At 32.8% G+C, this 16,815-nt stretch overlaps 1 protein-coding gene and 1 long non-coding RNA gene across 5 annotated transcripts; one reads left to right on the top strand and one right to left on the bottom strand.

The window, feature by feature from the left end:
• Window positions 1–3,176: 3,176 nt before the first annotated feature.
• On the bottom strand, window positions 3,177–16,462 carry LOC126972373 (uncharacterized). Of its 4 annotated transcripts, XR_007731123.1 has the most exons (7): window positions 16,408–16,433; window positions 13,850–13,942; window positions 6,298–8,745; window positions 5,719–5,919; window positions 5,378–5,465; window positions 3,720–4,230; window positions 3,177–3,404 (listed from the first exon to the last, which is right to left on the bottom strand). It is a non-coding gene; the product is annotated as an uncharacterized LOC126972373 (long non-coding RNA). The 4 variants fall into 4 exon arrangements; XR_007731120.1 differs by having other exon boundaries at window positions 3,177–4,230; XR_007731122.1 differs by having other exon boundaries at window positions 3,177–4,230; window positions 6,302–8,745.
• Window positions 6,815–12,630, top strand: LOC126972357 (DNA-directed RNA polymerases I and III subunit RPAC1). The gene is made up of 6 exons (XM_050819046.1): window positions 6,815–6,964; window positions 7,049–7,349; window positions 8,388–8,504; window positions 10,080–10,262; window positions 11,060–11,287; window positions 12,510–12,630. The coding sequence occupies exons 1-6, from the start codon at window positions 6,911–6,913 to the stop codon at window positions 12,617–12,619; spliced, it is 993 nt and encodes a 330-aa protein (XP_050675003.1). The 5' UTR covers window positions 6,815–6,910; the 3' UTR covers window positions 12,620–12,630.
• Window positions 16,463–16,815: the final 353 nt, after the last annotated feature.

Raw genomic sequence — 16,815 nt, 5'->3', positions numbered from 1 at the left:
TAAAATATTCCAATTGTCGCCTTTTACTATAACCATGGGGAAAGATGGGTAGTGTCATTTGTTAATGTTTAATTGAATAGTTTCTTCCCCTATACCCAGAGAATATCGATTTCAGTAAGTATATCAGTTGAGTCAATACCTATCTATAGTATAGCCGGTCCTAGTCCGGCCCTGTATGGACAGAAGTCGACCCACGTAGTATTTCCATCCTCTTTGCTCGAGCCTTTGTGTGTAACAGCTACACAATTCTAGCGAATATTTGGTTTGCTACTCTTTATATTTAAATTTGTATATAACATAACTACATCATCATCAATCAATCATAAAAATTAACACCTTAGGTCCTTCTGTTTCTTTAGTCCTTCTGTCTGCGGTAGGTACCACTTAGATCAAACTTATTGATACTGTTATAGGCAGATGATATTGATACCGCAAAACATCAAATGGATTCTTTGATCGTTCCGACACTAAGTCCCGACGAAAGTCCGGACAAAATAAAAAAAAAATACTGAGCGGTTGCTCTTGAAAGCTTTTTGAATTTGACACGCTTGCCAATTCCAAAATAAGTAACTAAGAAAAAAGCGATTCACTCGATTGTGTGAAGCGTGCAGTCATTGACAGATCTACTGATGACGGCTATAATCTCGTAAAAAGCCGACATCTACTACGTTTTTAGCAAGTGTTCGCTTTCAAACTTAACCGGAATAAACTTCGTAGCCAATCGCTATACTGTAATTACTACTATTTCAAACATATATCAAATGTATACACGTTTCATACTAAACTAAATTTTAATTTTTACTGAGACATTCCCGCTTCTTATTATGTAGTAATTACATCCTCTTTGGTCATCATAGATAATACACTTATAACTAGAGAATAAATTATGATAAATTGAAAATGAGATCATTTACAAGGAAGGTAATTCAAGCCTTCAAAGATAGAAACTCTGTTCAGTCTAGGCACCAATCGTTAGAGACCGCAAACACTGGTGGATTTGGTAACACCGATCAAACATCATACTCTAAGCAGGTGGTCTACGTAAACGTGACATGGCTGAATTGTATTTGGCCTTCAAGGCCCACGCCCGGCTTCGCTGTAAAAGCCTTTAAACTAAACTTTAGGGGGCTTTTAGTGGGTAGGGGGTGTATACACCTGAGCCCTACATATGGGCCCCGTTTCGGGGTCTTCAGTACGTAAATGTATTTTCCTCGTCTCCAAAAATAGGAAATAAGTGTATGAAGACACAAGTGTAGAAGTACAAGCCACAAATCACAATAGGAAGAAAAGAACTAAAGATAGCCAGACTGAGCAGGTAGTACAGGTACTCTTCTTCTTGGTTTATTGGCTCCGCGCATTAAGCGATTGAGCCATTGTCAAGTTTTTATTTTTTTATTTATTTCTTTTTAAAACGGAGGAAACATATTTACTTAAAAAAATAGAAAAAACTTACGAAATTTTTGATAGCAACAGGAAAGGATAGAAAATAATATATCATTATAATGGAATACTTATACTACTTGTTTACAGTTTAATATCATTTAACAGGATAATTGAGGAAAGAAGTTTAAATACACAAGTTTTATCAGAGGATTGGTTGTCAACAGAAGTAGGAAGTGGGATATGACACTGAATAAGACCCGGGTATAACGATTCTCGGTTATATTTTGAGCATGATAAAAATATATGGTACAGGTCACCCAACTCACCACATTCACACAGATCACTATTCACAATTCCAAATTTCACCAGTTGAACAGGAGAGCAAATGTGGCCTTTGGGCCACGTCGCATACGCGTTAAGATACACGTCACTCTCCTGCTCAACACAAAACCTGAGAAGTGAGAACTATGGCTAGTACAGGTACTCTTACTCTTCTCATACTTAATACCAAAGAGAATGTAAAATGTAAATATTAGTGTAAGTATATTGGGCTCATCAAACTTAGCCCCCCAAAAAAATTTTTTTCCATTTTTGAATTTTCAATATCGCATATCGTTAGTTCGTAGTTTGTTCCTAATTGTTCGCTATAAATAATTGTTTGTTCTGTAGTTGTTTATTTGAAAACAATTAATTAAAAATGGGGGGAAACGCCTACTATTTGGATCTGGCACTCGCCGGCCGCTACCGCGGCACGCTACGCTCGGCTCGTGCGTTGTTTTAACTGTTCTAACATAACCTAACCTAACCAATTTTAATGAATTGCAAATTTAAAAAAAAAATCGATAACAAACAAATGTTTATAGAGAACAATCAAGAAGAAATGGCGAACTAACGATGTAATAAAAAAAATTAAAAAAAAAAAGAAAAAAAAATCTAGGGGGCTAACTTTCTTGAGCAAGTATATTGCTACTCAATCGTAGCTCAATACAGTACCTAGTTGATACCTGACATAAGTAATTCATAATAGTTGAACGTAGTGTTTAAATTCTCGTTGTTGTACTTACGTAAAGCAAAGAGTATAATAATATATAGGGAAAAGAGAGCCCTCTCTAGGCTCATCAAACTTAGCCCCCCCAAAAAAAATTTTTTTCTATTTTTGAATTTTCAATATCGCATATCGTTAGTTCGTAGTTTGTTCTTAATTGTTCACTATAAATAATTGTTTGTTCTTTTGTTGTTTATTTAAAAACAATTAATTAAAAATGGGGGTAAATGCCTACTATTTGGTTCTGGCACTCGCCGGCCGCTGTCGCGGCACGATACGCTCGGCTCGTGCGTTGTTTTAACATAACCTACCCTAACCAATTTCAATAAATTGCAATTTTTAAAAAAAAAATCGAGAACAAACAAATGTTTATAGAGAACAATCAAGAACAAATGGCGAACTAACGATGTAATAAAAAAAATTAAAAAATAAAAATCTGGGGGGCTAACTTTCCTGAGCTCCCTCTCTACGCATTATGAGCTGTCTATTTGAAAACTAGCGCCATCTGAAGATTGGCCCCGAAAATAACTATATATTAGCTCGAAATTATGAAATTCATTTTTAATGTTGTGACGCAATTAAATAAGTAACTCTACTTTTTAATGTAGGTATTGCAATTTTTTACCATGTTGAAATTGCGCGTAGAGTTAGTTATTTAATTTTGCCACAACATATAACATAAAGGATAGGATTTAGTAATGTTGGTATGAGTAATTGAAGTTATTGGGTTGGAGAAAAGAAAGCAATGTATGTTTATATTGTTTTTTATTTTTATAATGTTTATGTTTATCATAATATTGTTGGGCAGCTGTTTTTGTTTCGTCTTCACCCACATATGTTAATTTTCCGGACAAAATTCGATTGATCGATCTGCACCACCTTTTAACCTTGCTTTGAAAGATTGTCCTTTTTTTCGCAAGCGCGATATTTCTGCTTGAAGATGCTTGATCTTTGTGCGCTGTGGAGCCATTTAGATCTGTGAAAGAATGTTTAATTTACAAATTGTATAGTATAATATATGTATTATATGGTATTAAATAAATGGACAATATGAAAAGGGATTCAGTATATATATATATATATATATATATATATAAATGAATTGCTGTTCGTTAGTCTTGCTAAAACTTGAGAATGGCTGGATCGATTTGGCTAATTTCGGTCTTGAATTTTTGTGGAAGTCCAGTAAAGGTTTTGATAAGAAGAAGAATTTAATATGTACAGCACGACGTCTGTCGAGTCAGTAATGAATAAAAATATATTCAAAATTTCATTCCCACACGGACATTACCTGTTCTCAATCGTATCAGGTACCAATGCAGCCTTCATCAAAAAAGACATTTGGCTCAATAGTCTTATGTCATGTCATGCATTAATCTGCTGTTATAAAATTACTGTCACATTTATGGTTAATGTTTGTTAAATAAAGACTTATGTTTAATTTCTTATGAGTGTTGTAATATTACATCAAAGCCCGCCATTGTCAGGTGTGCTACTCCCTAACTTTGCTGACTCACATACTACAAAATAAATGATGGGCCATTACAAGAATCTTGCTGATTTTTGTCCCCAGCTCCGGGACTATGAGGGAACTACTTTGCCCACCTAGACAAAAGATCATAAATTATGCCAAATTTCATACAAATTTATTCAGCACTTTTTGGATAAAAAAGTATAAAAACAATATTTTCAAAAGAAATCAGAATCTTTCCCATTTGTAATATTAGTATAATAATATTTCCAGCTGTTCTTTTAGGCTTCCAGCATCAAGCACCTTGCTGAAGTAAATTCTTGAGATGCATCTGAAATTGGAAATAATACTTATGTAGTTTGTTGCCCACTTTGTCAAAGTGAATTTTAACTATACCTTTCAAATCATTTCAATCGTCAATTTCAATCAGATGATAATGGAGAAAAATAAAAATAAAACCAAAAATCAAATCACTCAGAAAATGTAGAACCAAGGCAGAATTTCTTAAGAGTCAAGAGCTCAAATTAAATCACAAGTTGAAATAAGCTGTCAAACAAAACCATTATAGAAAAAAAGACATACCGACACTACTCACAAAATTTAAAATTATAAATTTTATTTTTATTTGTGGTTTAGTTGTGTATAATAGATAGAAATATATTATATTATATAATATTTCGGTATGTGTTCAAAGCAAAATATAATCATTAATTTAAATATTTATTATTATTGATAATAGCCAACAAATTGAAAAAAATATGTGAATTTTACCTGCAGCCACAGGTTGGAATGTTGTTGAAGTTGATGATTTTTCTAAAATAAAGTTGCTCACATATGGCTTTGTAAATAATAAATATAATAATAGATTAATTATTATTTATTATTTGTATGCCACAGAGAACCGGACAACTTTTAAAATCTTATGTAAATGAAATGAAATTATGAAGACTAGATTATATGAAAACATGACATTAAGATCAAGATCAAATGTGGGATTTTCCATCAATAACATTTTATGGGCCCAAGATTTTAAAATTACAAATTTTGTATGTGTATGTCCATAAAAATCAATAATTTTAAGAAGATACATAAAAGACATGGGATTAAAAGCAGAACAAAATCAAATTGTCAATGCCCATTTCTAGACTAAATTTTGACAGATTTTTATCAGCAATTGAGTTTGACTTTATATTCTTTCTGAATATTTTATTCGAAATAGGATATAATATCACTTACAGAAAGTCAATACTACCTATTGGAAAAAGTATACCTCAGACCTGAGAAGTAAGGGCATAAGATACTCAGCGGGCTTTTTTTTTGCATAAAAATATGGTTACAATGTTAAATCATACAATAAAATTTATTATTTAATACCCTGAGGGTGGCCGCTCCATGCCATTTCTGTGGTATCATTAAGAATGTCACTTATGTTATAGTAACCTTTACGACATTGTAAATAAGTTTTAAAAATTATTTACCTGAACAGTCTTGCTGTATTATTGTAGTCAGTAAATGTTATGTGGATGAAGCTTGTCCTAAGATTACTTGACTCTGTAAGTAGTTGTCCTGAAAATTAATGTAAATATGCAAAGATTATGTTTCATTAATTAATGATTATCATTGATAATGAACCAGTTTCAGCTAGAAATGCAACCATTGAATTTTGTAATCACAACTGTGTAAGAAAATCAGGTGTTTCCAGAATGATACAATATTATACCTTCAAAAAAACCATCAACTCAACAAAGATTCTTAGTGGTGTGACTAAATCTAACAGAATAAGGAATTAACTCAATATGTGTTAAATTAGGGGACTTACCAGGCAGATGAAGCATCGGAACTGCCAATGTGCTTAGCCGTTGATTACGATTGTGTCTGTCAGAAAAGTGTATATCACAAATTCTCTTCTTCTTATAACATTCAAAATCAGATGTTTAAGAGTTTCCACCAACAAGACTGACCCAAGTTTTAAACTGCTCAGGAAATTTAACAGCATCTGGGAAACGATGCATTGGAATCTCTGAAAATAATAAATAACATTATTAAATAAATTGAGTGACTATTAAAGCCATTAGACAAATTGTGATAACCTAGTGTTATTTTTAGTTTCTCTTGATAAAAATGGTGTCAGAAGCCAGCACAGCTGTCAATTATTATTAAACCATATAAGTCAGGGGGAGACTGAAGTCTGACATAAGGTGATTTGAGGGATTGGAGTTTAATCTTTGGGGCAAGATACAGAAAACCGGTATGTTTATAATAGTTTTAACCATGATTGCAAATTCAATCTACGGACCGGTAGTAGAACCTGAGAGTAGAACTAACCTTATAATGATACTTTATTTATCACAAGATTAGTCAATAAACTATACTGTTAAGATTTAAGAGAATAATTTACTTACCACGGAGCGCACAACCGAAAGCACAACGTCTCGGCATTACACCAAAGATCATGAATTCCACAAACAAAAGTGTCTCTATCACAAAAAGTAGAAATTCACAGAATAAGGAGATTTTTGGAGTGAATTCGCAACAGCAAGGCGGAGGAACACAAGGCTCGACTCGACGCATTTACACTTCGATTTCAATACCAAAAATATGCAAAATGGAACACTAGAGCTATTCAAACACATGCGCAAAGTGCGAACGCTAGAAGTAGCCGCCATTTTAAGACCAGTGGGCAGGTTTCAAAGCGAGTGACAGCTGACAAAGCTTTAATTTTGAAGCCAACTAACAGATGGCACTACAGTTTTCTGAAAACGTCACTATAAGGCGACTGACCCACCGCTGACGTAGTGTTTAAATTCTCTTTGGTGTACTTGGATCGCAGATCGCGCTAACATTTTTTTGAATTTTAAGAATAAGAACTTATAAATAATAATAATTGTGATATGGTGCAATCTAAATAAATTTTGAAAGTTTTATTACTCCATTTCATTGGATTAAACAACTTTACTCTCTAAACTCTACTAAAAATACCTGCCGCTTGCATATAATTGCAGTGTATAACTATGTTTAAATTAGATGAGAAACCTCGTGTATTCCTTGAAGAATTTCGCGTTAAGGTTAGAAGATTGTGAAATATTTATTTCTAATAATCTACTTCTATATGACTTTCACATTATAACGATAAATATTTACTTTGATAGAATGCCCCGGACGATTATGGAATGGCCGATGAGAAATGGGATTTTAAAAAGTTTACTAAGAAGTTTCGTATTGTTATTGTTCGTATGGATAAATGGGAAATGGAATTTGATTTGATCGGGTTACAGCCAGCTTTCGCCAATGCTTTTAGGAGATTGATGTTAAGTGAAGTTCCTAGCATGGCAATAGAAAAAGTTATGATACGAAATAACACTTCAATTATTCAGGATGAAATATTAGCACACAGACTTGGCTTAATTCCACTAAAAGCTGACCCAAGATTGTTTGAATACCGTTTAGAAGGTTTGAAAATATCTACAACTATATTAGTTTTGTTTTAATCCTGATAAGTTTATTAAGATTAAATTTATTTTGTCAATTGATTTGACAACCAAAAATGAGTGACTTTTATGGGTTTGGGGGACAAAATGTGATTATGGGTCACCTGATCAGTGATCACAACTTCCATTCTCTGTTGCAACAAACACCAGGGGACTAACAAGATTATTATTATTAGTACTGCTACTATGACTGTCTCACTTGATGAATAATAATATAACTACTGAGCTGTTGAATTGATAAGTTTTTAATTGTATTGTGGCGGCGACATGGGATGGGTCATCCCCTTCCCTAAAATATGGTTGAGGGAGGTAATGGCTGGCTCATGCATCATGCTCGTGAACGGGTGTTGCTTGTGGTGGCAGGATGATCCTGTTGCTGGGGACTCTGTTTCAGATTCATAAAAGTTATTGTGTGTATATATATGTATGGATATATACATATTTATTTATAATTGTTTATAAAATGCTCACAGAATACCTTTATTTATTTATGGTGTATGTGGATGATGCAGCTACTGTACTCAATAACTTTTGTATTAATTTACATTTACTTTTTTGACTTACTCATGTAAGACATTGACTATTTGATGTTTGAGTGTGTTTGTCATTTTACATATTATATTGTAATAATGAGTAATCATTTGTATGGTACCTATATTATTAAATTGTGTATTTATAAGTTAATATTAATAGTTATTGTAGACGATAATAGTATTTCTTCTAACATGCCGGACAAACCTCTGTGGGTTTTGGCCTGTTATATAATAATAAATAGTAATTCTATTTTTCATAATAAAAAAAAAAGTGAAATGATTTGTAAATCGATGTAAATGTAAATCTTGATATAAAAGACCGGAAATGAGTTTCTTGCTACTTCTTCTCATTAGCTCAACTCCTTACGAAGTAGCGGTAGATTCAATAAGATTTTTTTTTTGACATTCATAAGTGTCATTTCCGTGACCTATGTGAATAAACTGATTTTGATTTGATTCCTTTTCAGGTGAATCTGAAGCATCAGAATTTGATACATTAGAATATTCATTAAAAGTTAAATGTACAGCCAAATCTCAAAACAAGGATACATTTAAACCTGAGGACTTATATGAGAACCACAATGGTAAGAAAGAAGGCTTGCTTTGAAAATTATTCTGATTATTTTATTAATTACTACAAATAACTAGCTATACCCAGCCACAATGCTATTCTATTCTATTCTTCCTACTATGCCACCTGTGGAAGGTATACCACAAGTTTGCCAATGTCACGTTAAGGTAGACCACCAAACTTAGAGTTTTGTTTACCAATTTTAATGGTAGTGATCGGTGCTAAATATTGAAACAAGTTTTATTTTCTTATACCTGAAACAAATATACATGCTGTTAGGACTATAAAGGACATACACAAATATAATTACTTAATAATAATAATAATATAATAATAATAATATATTGACACACTTTTTACACAAATTATCTTGTTCCAAATTAGGCGTATATAGCCTGTGTTATGGGTTGCAAGACAACAATATATTTAATACAATATACTTACTTAAACATACATAAATACTTATGAACATCCATGACTCAGAAACAAACATTCATATTCATCATAAAAATGCTTGCACCTACCGGGATTCGAACCCGGGGCTTCTAGCTTGGTAGGCAGGGTCGCTAACCACTCGGCTATACAGGTTGTTGAATTATTTAATACTTAGTGATATTTAGAACTTAATCTTATTTATTTTAATATATTTACACAAAATATATACACAAGGAGTGAAAACTAGGGAGAGGAGACATTTAAAGGAAGTTGGCGGGGAACTTCAAGTGGCTGAAAATAAAAGACAATAAAACTTAAAATAAGTTTAAAAGATTTTAGTTCTAAATAAAATCCAAGGCAAAGTATTTGAAGTGTACAGCCCCTAAGTGGCAAATCTGGGTTACTGGTGATGATTCATGCAGGTTTAGCACGAGACACATGTAGGGATATATTCAATCAAATATATAAGCCACTCATAAACTTCTGTGACTTTCATACCTTTTTATTCACTAAATTATTAAATTTTATCATGAACACCTATCTACCTACTTACACAATAGACTACCTACCTAAACAATGAGATATAAAAATAAATTAAAAGGCATAACAGGCATTTATTTTCTCAAAATTGATTCCTTTACAATTCTTTTTGATGTCATTTCTCATAACTACTAGATACTACTACCGCTTCGGAAACAACAGATGCGGCACTAGAAACTCTCCCAGTTTTTTTTTTTATGATAATAAGGGACGAGACGAGCAGGACGTTCAGCTGATACGATTACGATACGATTGATACGCCATGCCCATTAAAACGCAGTGCCGCTCAGGATTCTCGAAAACCCAAAAATTCTGAGCGGCACTACAATTGCGCTCGTCACCTTGAGACATTAGATGTTAAGCCTCATTTGCCCAGTAATTTCACTAGCTACGGCGCCCTTCAGACCGAAATACAGTAATGCTTACACATTACTGCTTCACAGCAGAAATAGGCGCCGTTGTGGTACCCATAATCTAGCCGGCCTCCTGTGCAAAGGCAGCAGCCTCCCACTGGTGATTTTTAAGTAAGTAGTATATATACTAACATATTGAAATGTTGTGTCCTAATAATGGTGTCAGCGAATAGCCATTAGCATAAAATTGTATGTTTTAGTTTATTCATCACAAATCAAATGGCAGCCAGTAGGAAACCAAGCATCCATCCACAAGGAACAAGATGTTGGTCCTGTACATGGAGATATTTTACTATCTAAAATGAGACCAGGCCATGAGCTGGATTTACAACTTGTCGCTGTAAAGGGTATAGGAAAGGATCATGCAAAATTTTCACCAGTAGGTCTGTATTTTTATTTTCCTTATTTTAAAATATGTAATTAATGGGGACTATCGTTCAATACCTACTAGAAAATCATAAAATCTTGTATGCTTTGGTCAACTCTCAGGTTGTGAAAAACACAAAAAATGTGTCATAAAATAGCATCATAAACGCGGCTCTTTTTGGAAGATTGTCATTGTAAATAATTATTAAATAATAAAAAACCAACATCAAATTCAATATATAGCTAACCACCGAAAATAATATCTAAGAACCATAACCATTGCTTATGTTTATTTAGACTTACGTCACACTTCAACCAAAAATAGCATTGTGTTTTGATGTTTTATATTTTGTGCTAATTTTTTTTTCCAAACTAAGCAAATGTGTATAAGCACCTTCTTGTTAGTAATATTAATTAATTACAATTTAACTACAAATATCCAGAAGACCAAGCCTTGCTCGGATTTTTTAAAATGTACAAAATTTTGAACAAAAAAAAACTAATAGGACATCTGGATTTGAACTGGGATCTTCTGCTTTCCGTATCGAGTGATGTATCATCATAAAATCTTGTATGCCTTGTTCAACTCTCAGGTTGTGGCTTCATCTACAGGATCCATATGGCAGAGCACTGGCATGTAATTTCAGAGGTCGTGGATTCGAGTCCCACATCATTCATAAAAATTTGTTTTCATATTTTATTTGTGTATTAATCCCAGAAGTGAGGGTTGTCTCTTTAAAAAAACATGACAAATTGTGTAGAATAATATAATATAATATATAATTGTGTACTTAATATAAAATATATTTTTCAGCAACTGCAACATACAGACTATTACCAGAGGTAACTTTGACTCGTAAGGTATCTGGAAGTGATGCTAACTTGCTACAGAGTTGCTTCTCTCCTGGAGTAATCAGTATTGACTCGGAAGGTTGTGCATTTGTTAAAGACGCCCGTTATGACATCTGCAGTAGAAATGTTTTCAGATATGACAGTATCAAAGATGCAGTGATACTAAGTAGAATCCGAGACCATTTTATTTGTAAGTATTAATTTTTTGTTACTCTGCTAAGATGATGAAACATTTGTTGTCGTTGGTCTCCTTAGTTTTTTTTTGTACTCAGTGCTTACACTGCATTTATCTAAAGATTTATCCCATTTCTAAACTGTATTAATAGTCGCTGATGGTAGAGTCACATAGTCTAGAGACGATCAAGTGATCACTGCTGAGTCAATCTGGCTGGTAGTTTAGTATTGTATCAACATCAAGTGATGCTGGAGATCAGAGGATTTCTTTTCCCATCATTTGGCCACACTGCTGCACTCTGAAAGCACATGTTGTATCTTCATACATCCCTCGTATAAAAGACTGTCTACCACATCTATGGTAAATGGATGCTCATTAGCACAGTGCCCGGTTATAATACCAAAAATTTTGCTCATTTTAATATTGATCAAGTTTTTTTTTTATGGAAGAGGACGACAAATGAGTGTATGGGTCACCTGCTGTTAAGTGATTACCACCACCCACATTCTCTTCCAACACCAGAGGAATCACAGGAGCGTTGCCGGCCTTTTAGAAAAATTAATTATTATATACATTAATTAGTTTTGAAAAAGATAAAAATAAAAAACCAGAAATTTGGCTTTTGAATTTTTCACATAAATTTTGAGGTTATGACAAAAAAATTGTAAAAACAAAAGTTGTAGATCTTTTTATTACCTACAACTTTGCCATTTGACTTATTTCCATAGTACATAGTACAGTTTTGCAAATATTTTTTAATGAAGATAATTTTTTTTGGTTTCAAAAATTATCGACACTGGTCTAATATTGTTCAGTTCTGTGATGTGTTTGTAATGTTTCCTTGTAATAATAACTAAACAATATTTATAATACAACCGAACTGTGTGAAGGACCGCCACACATCCGGATGGTGGGGATGATATCCTAATTTGTGGCTTGTCATGCAAAGGTGGAATTCAGCGACAGAAATCAGTTGAAACAGCTCTTTGGAACACTCTCTGTGATAGTAGGTTTCTTTATAACTACAATATGTTAATCTTATTATTTTGATTAATATTTTTTTTTTTTTATGGAATAGGAGGACAAACGAGCGTACGGGTCACCTGGTGTTAAGTGATCACCGCCGCCCACACTCTCCTGCAACACCAGAGGAATCACAAGAGCGTTGCCGGCCTTTAAGGAAGGTGTACGCGCTTTTCTTTTTTTTTCTTTAATATAATTATATATTATGTTACAGTTAATGTGGAATCAGTTGGAGCATTACCGCCACACATAATCTTTATTGAAGCAGTGAAAATTCTAAGAAACAAGTGCAAAACACTTCTGGAGGAGTTAAATAAAATTTAATGATAAATTTATTTAGTCTTTTATTATCATACAATTTATAGTTTTTAGATATTAGTATCTATGCTAGAAAAAACCTTGTATAATTTATACTGACTGTGACAGGTATGAACACGTCCAAAAAATAGTGATGAACTGTTAGACTCTATTTTCAGCAGCACACGCACTAAAACAAAGTGACTGACATCCATTCCATTCTAGATGTAACATATTGACAACTACACAAGTTCTCTGGTTTCCAGACTTTCATTTTTATTAATTAGGTTGATATAAATGGTTTTGGTTTCCAAAGAATTTAGAAAAATCAGAATAGCGCGTTTTTGTAGAACAAACCTATATATATTTAGCCTGATTTAAATATGTACTGACTTTTGGTAGTTCTCAATACTTTATTATTATTTCTATACTTCCAGTATGAATTTTAACAAGACTCCTTTGAAAAGATTACAGTTTTTTAATGAAATCAGGTTAAAATGTCGCCAGTAAGCAGTAGAACTGTATGTGAATCAACCTTATATCACAGTTGACTCCTAAATTAAATTCAAAATAGGTTCATAATAGGAGATATCATCACTTATTGAAAGTCAAAAACTACCACCCATTCCAAAAATAACGCCTCAGACCTGAGAAGAACGAATATCATAATCTTTTCCGCACAAATGTTTTTAACAATCCTTATGAATTTCGTAATACTTACATTTGTTTTGTACATTTTCTGACATCTGGTTGTAAAAGCATCACCCCATAAAAGACTTACTAACTCGACTTAGCCGAGTAGTAGGCATTATAAGTTTATGTCTGTTCCTCATTATGTTTATAACAGTTTCTAGCAAATTCACTTATTTGCCTATGAACATACATAACATTATCAAGAATATAATACCTATATATTCACAAAGAGTAAACTGAATGTTCATTAGTCAAGTCGCAACATATAAACAATGCAAAACAAGTGCTTTGTAGTTTTGTGTTCCTGTTTCAAAGATGTTACCATAATTAGAGGAACATGAGACAATAATGTTGTATCACATTAGTTGGGTAGTTTTGCAAAGTTTAGTACGGCATAGTTATGTCATAGGAATGTAATAATCTTCAAAAGAAACAAGAGCAACTCAAGCATAAGTATCGAGGATTACAATGGCAACCATTGTTGCCATCGGAAAAAATTCAGTCCTAAGTCTAGACAACAAACTCCTTATATACAAGGTACTTCTAAAGCCAATCTGGACTTACGGTATCCAGCTCTGGGGATCAGCATGCAACTCCAACATTGCAATAATAGCCCAAAATGGCATCCTTAGAAATCTATCGAATGCCCCATGGTTCCTAAAAAACAATGAACTTCATGAAGAACTTAAATTTAAAACAATAAAGGAAGGAATCAAACAATATTCTTCAAATTACAAAGAACACCTAGAAATTCATCCAAACCCATTGGCAGTGGAGTTAATAACTTTAATGTCTTGTGTGTAAACTTTATAACATCATACTACCGTTTAGGTCTCATGCCATTGCCATATGGCAACGGCAGCAGACAGGAGGTTAAAGCATCCAAACAGACTCGAGCGAAGTAGCATTGTCAAATTGGAGTTAGATTAAAGGGAAGAAAGGTCTATGGACCACCCTTAATATATGATATAATAAATAAATAAAAAACTTATTTACAAAAATGCTATGTACATATTTTAATAATTGTTACAATATAATATTGATCATTAGTCTATATATAATAATTACTTGGTACACTTTTAACATAGCATCGAAAACACTTAATCTGTCACTATTTAGGTGCCCATTACCACAGTTCTAAAGTACATTCACAGACAGCAATAAAGTACAAAATAAATATACCTTTTGATTGATTGTTCTTTTTAAGCAACTCGAGAATAATCTTGCCAATGTATCACTGTGTAGTGGATACATATTAAGAGGAGGCATACATGTTCTAATTGTACCTATAACTAGCTAAGGATGTGGTTTTTTATTTTTTTAGAAGAGAAAATCTATAACTGCGAGTTGTCTCTTTAGCTCTATAGTAAGTAGTGCCTGTTTGTCTTCAATGGCCAGTAATAGTTCTGTTCCAAGATTTAGGAGCGGTCGGACTGAACCATAGAGGCGCGAGTTTAAGACCTGCATCATTCATAAATTTAGATTACAAATTTATTTTGTATAAATAATCCCAGAAGTCAGAGATATCTCTGTAAAATAACAAATTGTTTACGTTTGAAAGAGCAACATCTCAACTTAATCGTAAGATGCAATTATTAGTGTTGAGCAAGTTATCAACTGAAAAGTAGATCCTGTGGATGGAGCCATAACCTGAGAGTTGAACAAGACATTCCATGTGTCACTCGAATGGTTAGCTCAGTTGGAGCGCTTGGACGGTAACCGATAGTCGCGGATTCGATTCCCACATTTCATTAAATTATGGCTACAAATTTAAATTGTACTCCTAAGAAGTGTCAGTGAGACAAAAGCAATGAAAACTGAAATAATATATATATAGAATGTTATGAATGACTTGAGTTAATTTATTTACTGTAATATTATTAAATAATTTAGCCTACTATCTTTTTTTTAATATTTTTCTTAATGAAATTTGTATCAAATTTTTAATATGGCAAATACACATTAGTTTTCTTTTATGATCTACAGGTATTACTTATTATGATACATATTATTCACCACATTTAATTTATGCATGAAAAGTTTGCAACACAAAATACTGTTAAGGTCAAAGGTATTTTATAGAAAAATATCATGTATCTGCAAGATCAAATTTGCAATTAACAACAACAATTATACAAAAAACTAGTATTTTTTGCAACAATATAAGGTCAAATAAGGCTCTATATGATTTTTGGGACGTCTATTTCAGGATTAGCATATATGCCAATGGAGGAATAATTATTGCTGAGGGAATCATATTAGAGGGCAGTAGATAAAATTTTAGTCTCTCTGAAAACCAAAAAACTAAATTTCAAATTGACTAGAGCAGTGACATGTAATTGTTGTAAGCACAGACTATTAAAAAAATAAGGACTCTGTGTCTCCTTACATAACAGTATAGCACCAAAAGAATGATTAACATGTAAATACATAGCCCCACACACACACACTATTACAGGCCAATAGGCGGCCATTATAAGAATTGTCACCGTCTGTGACAGATCAGTTTGCTATATCTTCAGCATTGTTTATAGAACACACAGCAAGTTTTCTTTAAAAAAATATTTAATGTACAGCTTTAACTATGTTACAATTTTAATGCATAGATAATCCATTAAGGTCTGAAGGCAAATTATTATACATTTATTTGATCCACTACCAACCACACCACCTGCGATAACAAAGTTACAGCAGGTGATCAGAATAGGTGATGAAATTATACTATCATATACTCTGTGAGTCACTTGGCACTGCTGTGATAACGAACACTTATAATCTAAAAAAAGTTTATTAATTAACAAATACTTAAAACAATAATTTAAAGTTAAGTGAGACCTAAATGTAACTACAAAGAGTCACAACTACCTAGAACCATTAACATGAATATTTTTAATTGTAGGAATAACAAATGTATCAGATTCAATATTGAATAAATTGGATGCTAAATCATTTTGTCTTGTTCTGTATTATGACATAAATTAATAAGTTTGAATGCTGCGTTGAAGATTACAGTTTAAATTTATAACATTATAATTAATTTATATTAACTACATCAGCATAACATATAGACTAAGGGTATACCTATAAAGAATAACTTCATTGATTACAGTAAATTTACTTACAAATTATTCTAAAGCCTAATCAGTTAGAGTAGAAATTTTGTAAATTAATTATTTGTTAAATCTGGAGGTCCATCCTCGGAGTCACAATTACTGACATAAGATCCACGACGGACTCTGGCACGTCTTTGTCCTTTTAACATATGTGCTGCTTGTTCAATACGCATTACGAGCCTATGTTGATTCTCCAGGCGATCTAGGCAGTTTTTACAGATAGTCTTAGGCAAGGGATCTGAACGCGATACCTAGAAATAAAGAATCACTTAAACCATCATATCTATTTGCACTTTTAACTAGTTAAGAAGTTGGTTTTATGGTACATACATTTATAGAGAGATAACGATTGATCTTTTCCGATATACATAAACGAATTCCTTCTTCTCCATAAATATGAAGGACTACACGATGCAT

The sequence above is a fragment of the Leptidea sinapis genome, chromosome 26, assembly GCF_905404315.1.
Source record: "Leptidea sinapis chromosome 26, ilLepSina1.1, whole genome shotgun sequence".
Lineage (NCBI taxonomy): Eukaryota > Metazoa > Arthropoda > Insecta > Lepidoptera > Pieridae > Leptidea > Leptidea sinapis.
Note: the sequence above shows the minus strand (reverse complement) of the source record. Positions and strands in the feature narration are given on the sequence as shown.

Coding starts and splice junctions, on each gene's coding strand:
- LOC126972357 (XM_050819046.1), top strand. CDS start 6,911: ATGTTTAAATTAGATGAGAAACCTCGTGTATTCCTTGAAGAATTTCGC. Junction 8,505..10,079: donor CTTATATGAGAACCACAATG/GTAAGAAAGAAG, acceptor TGTATGTTTTAG/TTTATTCATCACAAATCAAA. Junction 10,263..11,059: donor TGCAAAATTTTCACCAGTAG/GTCTGTATTTTT, acceptor TATATTTTTCAG/CAACTGCAACATACAGACTA.